At 35.4% G+C, this 9,035-nt stretch overlaps 1 protein-coding gene across 1 annotated transcript; it reads right to left on the bottom strand.

Annotated features, from left to right (window-relative positions):
• Positions 1 to 540: 540 nt before the first annotated feature.
• Positions 541 to 9,032, bottom strand: LOC125668480 (uncharacterized). The gene is made up of 4 exons (XM_048902693.2): positions 8,898 to 9,032; positions 5,109 to 5,217; positions 2,538 to 2,606; positions 541 to 2,079 (listed from the first exon to the last, which is right to left on the bottom strand). The coding sequence occupies exons 1-4, from the start codon at positions 8,905 to 8,907 to the stop codon at positions 1,296 to 1,298; spliced, it is 972 nt and encodes a 323-aa protein (XP_048758650.1). The 5' UTR covers positions 8,908 to 9,032; the 3' UTR covers positions 541 to 1,295.
• Positions 9,033 to 9,035: the final 3 nt, after the last annotated feature.

Genomic DNA, 9,035 nt, shown 5'->3' with positions numbered 1-9,035 from the left:
AGTCCTACAGATCAATGACCTCTGAAGAGTTTCGTGGTTTATTTCTTGTAAATGTCCACTGGTTCCAAAAGATGGGAAGGGAGGGGGTGTGTAAATACCAATACACAACACTCGTCGTCATTAGTCTCCGAATATTTCATTAGAAACACCCGTTAGTATAAAGACTTCTCACCGCCTCTTCTTAGTGACAGAAAATATTATGATCCTCATAAATGCACCTTCATAACTGCCAATGTTAAACACGTGTACACAATGGTTTTGCATTTGTTTGTGGAAGAACAAGCGCTCTCACTGGTCAGAGTAATATAACCACATTCTATAAACAGTTTAAATCTCCGATTAAGTCTTGCTGGGAAGCTTGGCGATTAGCCGCGGGTGAAAGGAAAGAGGAATGTACGTTTCGGCCGTGGCATGTGACGATGTTCCTCAATAAAGAGAGTGAAACTGTATTTGAATTGTGTCAAGAAGACTTTAAAAGATATACATGTATATAAAGAACTGGACGAAACTCGCACTCTACAGAGAAAAACTTTGTATTGATTCAAGATATTGGATGCAATTTATTCAAACAGAAAAAATGACATAATAATAATGGGTCAACAAACCAAACTTTTGTACAAGCATTCATACGGCAAGAATCTTCAAAATCCAAAACAGAAAAAAAAATTTGAATCTTTCTTATGACATTGAAACAGTCACTTTCAACTGACCCCTTTTTAAACATAAAAAAAAATATCACACTGCATATTCAAAATGTTAGTGGTATATACTAGCATACATCTATATAGATACAACTGAAATGATAAAATATTCACTTTTTCTGTATCCTGAATGATGTCATTTCATTAAAATTAAAACAATAGTTCTCAGACCTGTTACAATTTCCCTTTCCTATGGATGACTAATCCACTGATAACTAAATTCCTGTGTACTGATAAACTGGGAAATGATTACCTTCACAAACGTATTCACAAATATACTATTTCTGAAAAAATCAGAACTCGGTCTGTGATTCCGCTTGGACTTATCAGTTATGTTAAAAAGTTTCATAGTCCTCTCTGCACTTCTCTCAAAAGTATCTTAAAACATAGCTACAACCACTGGAAAAAAAATAACTTAAGCCCACTAACAAATCACACGAGGCAATTTATACAAAAACTTCCTTTTCTATCTCAAAAATTGTGATTTACAAGGTACAAGCATCTATTAAAGTCACTGAAAAAAAGTACACTTTACTCAGGAGACCCCAGTTACTATCTCAAAGTGAATCAGATTGTGCAAACAACATCGGTACCCTAAATATACATCATTTCTGCCATACTTGACATTTTCTTGGGAATATAAACAAAATCGTCAAAATAGCATGCCAATTCATTCACTGTCATGTCATCTAGCCTGGCCTCCTGTGAACAACTTCTCTCCAAGTACTGGTCACCCGTTTTGTTCTTTGATGTATCAGAACCCAAAGCTCTAGATCCATGGGCAAAATCAATCGGGTCAGTTTTCGACCTGAAGTGGTGCTTATGACTGGAAGATTTTAACTTCTTATGAAGACTGGTGCATTCTAAATCTTTCGCGGTTTCCCTGGAGCCCCGCATTAAAGAAGAAAAGTTCTGAAGGTTTGTTTTACATTCCGACCCAAAGAGAAAATTACTACTTGCTTGACTATTCAAATCATGTCCCACTGCTGGTAATGTTGTTTCCTTTCCGTGCAGTGGAATTTGTTCACTTTGCCTTCCTGGTTTCATTAACTTTAATCGTGCTGCCCTAATAATGTGCTTTCTATCCTTCTCTGAATGATGATATTTTAGCCGAGCCTCCCTGATGTATTTACGAGGAGGCGGAGTCAGAGTGGCAACTTTGGCGTAATTGTACATTTTTCCAGTCTCTCTCTGACATCCTTGCTTTGAACACATGCACTGTTCATTTTCACACTTTTCATGATCTAAAGAGATTTTCTGCATAGAAAAAATGACCTCCTGGGGATAAGGTTCCATTCTCTTAGGAATTTTCTTCTTGTGTTTGATGGTATTCTGAACTTCAGCACCCACCTCCTCCCTGGATGAATCTGGACCAATCCTGGAATACAAAGGAAAAATTCAGCATTTGGTATAACTATTAAAACTCTTCCAAAGTCAAAATAGCTTTTATTGCACATATCAAATACAATGTAATACTGAATGTCTTGAGGGTATACTAAATTTAGAGTGTTACATTTAATAGTCTGTGATGTAAAAATAAAGAAATAGAAAACAATCTGAGAGAAAATAATGCTGACTTTCAGCCTTTTCTTTTAACTCTTAAATATTAAACTTTCTGATACTAAATTATATGTAGTGAAATTGAGTACCGAATCTATTTGCAATGATAAAATGAAATTCTAATTAACAAGTAAAAATTGACAAGATCTCTACAAGCTGTAGCTAATTAAATCTATAGGAGCAAACGTCTTTAAATAACGTAATCATATTGTGAATATTAAGATGAATTGACAGTGCACAGTCAGTACAATTTTACAAACAATGAAAACTACTTACACAGCTGACCATAAGGCATCTATTTCATTTCTGTCACTTCCTCCGAGCAATTTCAGGTCCTCTTTACATCTACGAAGAAAAACAAAGAGTCTAAATTCTTAATACATGTATAAATGTTTGAAGAAAGAAAACATGAGTAACCCCCTTAGGCTGCAAAACTACATGTGTCACCCACAATATATTCAGAAATGCAGTAGCAATCAAAGAAAACATAACTTCCATATAAACCATGACAATGTTCCTTTCGCTTTTTCTCTAATATTGGGGAGTATTAGTTAATTTTAGTTCTATGATGACTTTGTTATACACCAAACTGAAGAAAGCTTTCTCAGTAGTACTTTTTACTATTAGTACACCAAGCCTTAGTAATACTTTTTACTATTAATACTCCCAACCTTACTAGTACTTTTTACTAATAGTACTCCCAGCCTTGCTGATACTTTTTACTATTAGTACTCCCAGCCTCAGTAGTACTTCTTACTAATAGTACTCCCAGCCTTACTAGTACTTTTTACTATTAGTACACCCAGCCTTACTAGTACTTTTTACTATTAGTACTCCCGGCCTTAGTAATACTATTTACTATTAGTACTCCCAGCCTAAGTAATAATTTTTCCTATTAATACTCCCAGCCTCAGTAGTACTTTTTACTATTAGTACTCCCAGCCTAAGTAATACTTTTTACTAATAGTACTCCCAGCCTTGGTAATACTTTTTACTATTAGTACTCCCAGCCTTAGTAGTACTTTTTTTATCAGTCCCACAAAGGTGCTGATGGATGAAGAGACCAACACACTGCACCTTCTCATTATACACCCTGTCTATGGTGGTTGAGTATTAAGTTTGAGTACTGTTTCTATAAAATTACCAATGAAAGTTTGACCTTGCCTTTTGACCTTGAACAGCAATAGACTTCTTCCTCTAATCATATGAAACATGTGTACAAGTTGGATGGTCCGGGCCTTATAAGTACATGTACAATGTGCTATTTTTATCTGACCCACAAGGTGCTGACAGACAGACAGATGTGCATCTATTATGTTTAAATATGAGTATCATTATCCTTGACTTGTTAGTACCATTTCTATCTTGTTTTGTGTCTGTAAAATGACTCCTACCCTTTTGACTTTGAATTACATCAAGTTTCTTCCTCTAGTTATGGAGAACATGTGTACCAAATTTGATGATCCTAGCCTTACAAGTACTGTCATTGTCTGCCCACAAGGTGCTGACAGATGGACAGACAGACAGATGGACTGTACAATACCATAACATGACCCAATAAAAATTAATCCTATACATAATCCACATATCATATATTTAAAAAGCTCACTGGTTTAATTCATATGAACAGTCTGCGAAATTAGCGGGAGTCCGAACGCCTGTGGCCAGTGATTTTCCTGTAGGACTTGTAAAATCTGCTTGGCAACAAGTCCGACTGGCTTGTAAAAAAAAATTACCCATCAGAGTTTTACTTTGACAATCGGAAGTAAATAAATATCACGCGCATGCTCAAGTCATAGAATTAGAATAACTCGCCCCAAGCAAAGTCATTCGTTTCATTAATTACGCATCTTCACTCGGTCTGTTCCGGATTTGTCTTGAAAATTATTCAGATTTCGCAAGTGTATAATTTACTTTCATTTTCAACGACTTTCATTATTCTTTTTTTTTTTCGGGCAAGTGAAATTGAGTTCGGGCATGTGGATTTCCTGAAAATGGTTGCCCGAATGGCTTGTGGCTTGCAAATCGACTGTATGAAATGTTTAATACAAAATATACTGTAAAATCATTATATTTGTCACATAAATTCAAATCTTCAAAAAAATACAAAATCCATGCAATATTCAATATACAGAATCCATTATCCATGAAATTCTATGCAATTCTGACCATTGATTCTACCATTATCTTAACATCTTGTACCTTTTCCTACCTTTGTACCAATACAAACTCCGCAAGTTGAGCAATATCGGAGAATATATTGAATTATTCTGTCATACAAAAAACATTTCAAAAATAATTGTTTTTATTTATGACCTTGCCCTTTGATTTAGTGATCTCAAAATGAATAAACATCTTCCTCTATATTGCCCACCAGAAGTCTTTCGCAAAATACTTAAAATTACCTATGACTTGTAATTCTCCACTTGCATACTTTATTTGAAATCTGTTGGTAAAAAATTCTAAACATGCTGTGTTGCATGAAAGTGTTGATGAATGGAGATTGCCACTTCTCCAGGAGAACTCGTACCCAAATTTCTGGGTACGAGTTCTCCTGGGTACGAGTTCTCCAGAAGTAATTTATTTGGCTATTATTTGTAAACAAATGTTACACATTTTACTTGTAGGTGCTGCCATTAAAATATCAAAATATGTCATCATGACTGTGATTGGTCAATAAATGATTGTGTCATTTCATATATAATAATGAAAATCAAGTGTTTCGCTGATCAAACAGCCACAGCTTGAGGAAGGGTAGGTACTCCCGGACTCGATGAGCATGGCTAACAACGATGAACTCTGAATTACTTCTGTTTGATTAAGTATGTCTGTGGTAAAACGATATACCTTCCAGGGAAATCTTGTTCTTGTCCGACTTTTAAATTGCTGAATGCTGATGTTAACTGGATTTTCACTGAGCTATTGGTGCCTCCATTGTCACCCATATTTGTTACACCTGAAATAAAGATTAAAAACTGTTGTATTCTAAAAAAAATTAAATAAATACCAATGTGTTAGTGAAACACTGATGCCCCCCCCCCCCCCCCCCCCCCCCCCAATGACCATGATTTTCACAACCACTTTTTGGAATTTCATGCAATTTTAGCTTTATTTAACCACCATAAATTTGTCGTTCTCAGGGATTCTACTTTCTATTTTGATCAAGCATGCTATTTTTTTTTAATGTCTTGATTTCAAGGGCCTGGGCCTTTCTGATTGGGAAAAATAGCAACATTTGCTTGAAATTGGAAAAAACCATTTCATACAATGAAGTAAGGAGAAAACTCGAATCAATGCATCATTGGACTCATCCTGACCTGACCTTAAAAAATTAGGTTTACATAACAATTTTGAAGCAAAAATTGTAACCTCTGAAGGACATTTATTAACAATAAGACTACCCTGATTTGATTTGTTTGCTTTCATTGTTTGGGAATTTTAAAGCAAAAATTGGAAAAAATACTTGCTTTTTAGCATTGCAGGGCTGTGAGTGAATTTCTCAGAAATCAGAGGAAAACAGGTCAAAAAGGGAGGAAAATACCTCAAGATACCTGGTAAAATATCATTTTCTGTCACTTTAGATGAAACACAGAGTGTGAGTGTTTCATTTTTTTAAATTGGGCCAATCGGAAGATTTCCTCTGAAAAGAGGAAAAATCACACCCCTGCATATATATAATAATAAAGCCATCCAGGATGACATATTTAGCGATATTAATGCTAGTTTTCAATATGGTCCTGTATTGGGAATGGGTCCTTATTTCGGCCCCCCCACAGATCCTAAAAAATCCCTGCAAGCAGTCTATAATAAAAAATCCCTGCAAGCAGTCTATAATAAAAAATCCCTGCAAGCAGTCTATAATAAAAAATCCCTGCAAGCAGTCTATAATAAAAAATCCCTGCAAGCAGTCTATAATAAAAAATCCCTGCAAGCAGTCTATAATAAAAAATCCCTGCAAGCAGTCTATAATAAAAAATCCCTGCAAGCAGTCTATAATAAAAAATCCCTGCAAGCAGTCTATAATAATGCTTGCTGAATTAATGAGTATAGTTCCCAGCTATCAATGAAATAATGCACAATAATAAATTTAAATAATATTAAATGTGCATGGATAAAACCATTAACCTATGTTGTGTTTTGTTTTTTTGTTTGTTTGTTTTTACAACAAAAGCAATGATCAGTAAAACAATAGCATAGTTTTAAAAGGTGTGAATTTCAATTGTAATATTTGGACAAGGTGTGAAAATCTTCTACATGGTATTGGTATATACCAATATATTATCTATTTTGTATTGCTTATAGGAGTTATGAGATTGATCACTGTTCATTATCTTCACCTTGCATTCTACAGATAGGAAAATTAGCTGGACTATAACATACATTAGGTAGGTATTGTGCTTGGGAGTTGAAAAATACTTCAAGACCAATCGGAGTAGCTGTGATTTCCAAGTTTTAAGATATCCAACAATCTGATTAAAATATCAGGGTTCGAAATTAACACATGCCCGTCAGTCTGTGACTGGTTAAAAGTCTGGCGGACTGACTGACATTTGTTTTAGTCAGTCCGATGGGACTGGTTAATTTTCTAAAGCATCATTTATAAAATTTTATACACATTTGGCATGCTTCGATCTGTAGATATCAGACGAATCCGATTTGTAAATACAAATCCCACATTTAAGTGTTACAATATTGTCTGAGGCATGTTGAGTCAAATTTCATTTTAATAACATTAACGATATATGATTAATTATTTCTGGAAAACTCTGTTGGACTGGTAAATTTTTCTGCGGACTGGTTGAAATTATACCCCATCGGTCCGGCTGGACTGGTGACAAAATGTTAGCTTCAAGCCCTGAATACGGATCTCTCAAGCTGCGCTGTGCGCTATTTGAGAGATCTGTATTTTAATCATATTGGATATCCAAAGTTTTTAAATATGTTTAAATATAATATACACGACTGGGACCAGTGGCTCACTTTGACATATGACAAGTTTGACATATCTGTGTTAAGGATACCCAAAAGTAAACAATCTTCTCACTGTTTTCTTTTACATGCAAATGTTTTCAAGCATGTAATTAAGGGAAAGTTAATAATTTTAAAAACTCATTAATTTGCTTTAAAGTAATGATGTACTTAAATAATGCATAAACATCGGATCATACTGCTTAAAGATTTTGGGTGGTTTGAATCAATGCAAGTAACGTTGGGTGGTTTGAATCAATGTCTGCAATGGTGTCGAAAATATCCAACTTTAATAACTGTGGGATTTACAACATGTAAAAGTAAGAAATGCATGTTTCAATGTGATAGGGAGTTAATAGGATGTCTAAGGCGAAAAGTTGAAGCGGACAAGAAATTCAGTTTAACCCATTTTAATCGCAACAAGCGGCTGAAGTTCAGACAAGATTTCCTGAATCACTTTGTGTGACACTGGTCTGAGATTTGGAAGAGGTGTCAGTCCAAATATCAAGCCTCGATGAATGTCACTGAAAAAATATTGAGTCTCTACCATAATACTATGTGTAAATTAAATTACCTAACTGAGAGGCATATCAGCATCTAAGTTTTTAACCGCAACCCTTCCCCCTAAACTGTCACATACAGAAACCCCTTCCCCTAAACTGTCACATACAGAAACCCCCCTCCCCCTAAACTGTCATGTACAGAAAACCCCTCCCCCTAAACTGCAGCGTTTTCCCCCCCTTATATAACTGGTACCAATAAACGGTACCATTCCCAATGCCAAAAACCGTAGATTTTTCCCAATTTTGAGACTAAAAATTCCCAATTCAATTGCTGAAAAATATAGACATCTGACATTGTAATTTACTTAGTCCGAAACGTTTTACGAGTTAATTAAAATGTTTACTTCCGATATTAAATCGAAAGTACAAAACATGGCAGTGCGCATGTTGTAGAGCTACGATTATTTTAAAATGAGCCTACGACGATTCTTTATGTCTCACAACAGGGAATATTACCGTAAAAAGTTTGTAAGGAGATGAATACTTCTTGTTTTGTTCTTTTTTGCCTTTTCTTTTAGTTGAAATCATTTGCCGATGCATTGGTAGAAAATTCCCAATTTGTTTGATTTTGATGCTATTTTCCCTAATCGAATCGGTACCAGTGGGTAGAAAAAAATCGCTGAACTGTCACATACAGAAATCCCCCTCCCCCTAAACTGTCACATACAGAAATCTCCCTCCCCCTAAACTGTCACATACAGACCCCCCCCCCCTCCCTTCAAACTGTCACATACAGAAATCCCCCTCCCACTAAACTGTCACATACAGAAATCCCCCTCCCACTAAACTGTCACATACAGAAATCCCCCTCCCCCTAAACTGTCACATACAGAAATTCCATGGCCTTAAAGACAGAAGTGATATTAATCTCATTATGGTTGTCGACTATTTTTATTTTCCCTACATTTCTCACATTGATAAAGATGCTCTCATAGATGTGTAAGGGGTGAGAGATAATATACACACAAACAGGAAGTGATTCGTCACCTCACATTGCGTACAAGCATCTCATCAGGATCAGTGACATGCATTTTATTTGGGGGTAATTTAAGTCGTCATTTCGCCTATAAAATTATTCACACGTACACAAAATACAGTGTCTTACCAAGAAACATCCAAATCTAGCTCTTATGAGACAACTTTCAGTGTCCTGAACAGGTTAAATGCTAATTTTCACATTACGTACTTTCTAACAACAACAAATCGACGCCATATTATGAAATTTTTCGATTTAATGGTCACG

This window comes from Ostrea edulis, chromosome 4 (genome assembly GCF_947568905.1).
Source record: "Ostrea edulis chromosome 4, xbOstEdul1.1, whole genome shotgun sequence".
Lineage (NCBI taxonomy): Eukaryota > Metazoa > Mollusca > Bivalvia > Ostreida > Ostreidae > Ostrea > Ostrea edulis.
Note: the sequence above shows the minus strand (reverse complement) of the source record. Positions and strands in the feature narration are given on the sequence as shown.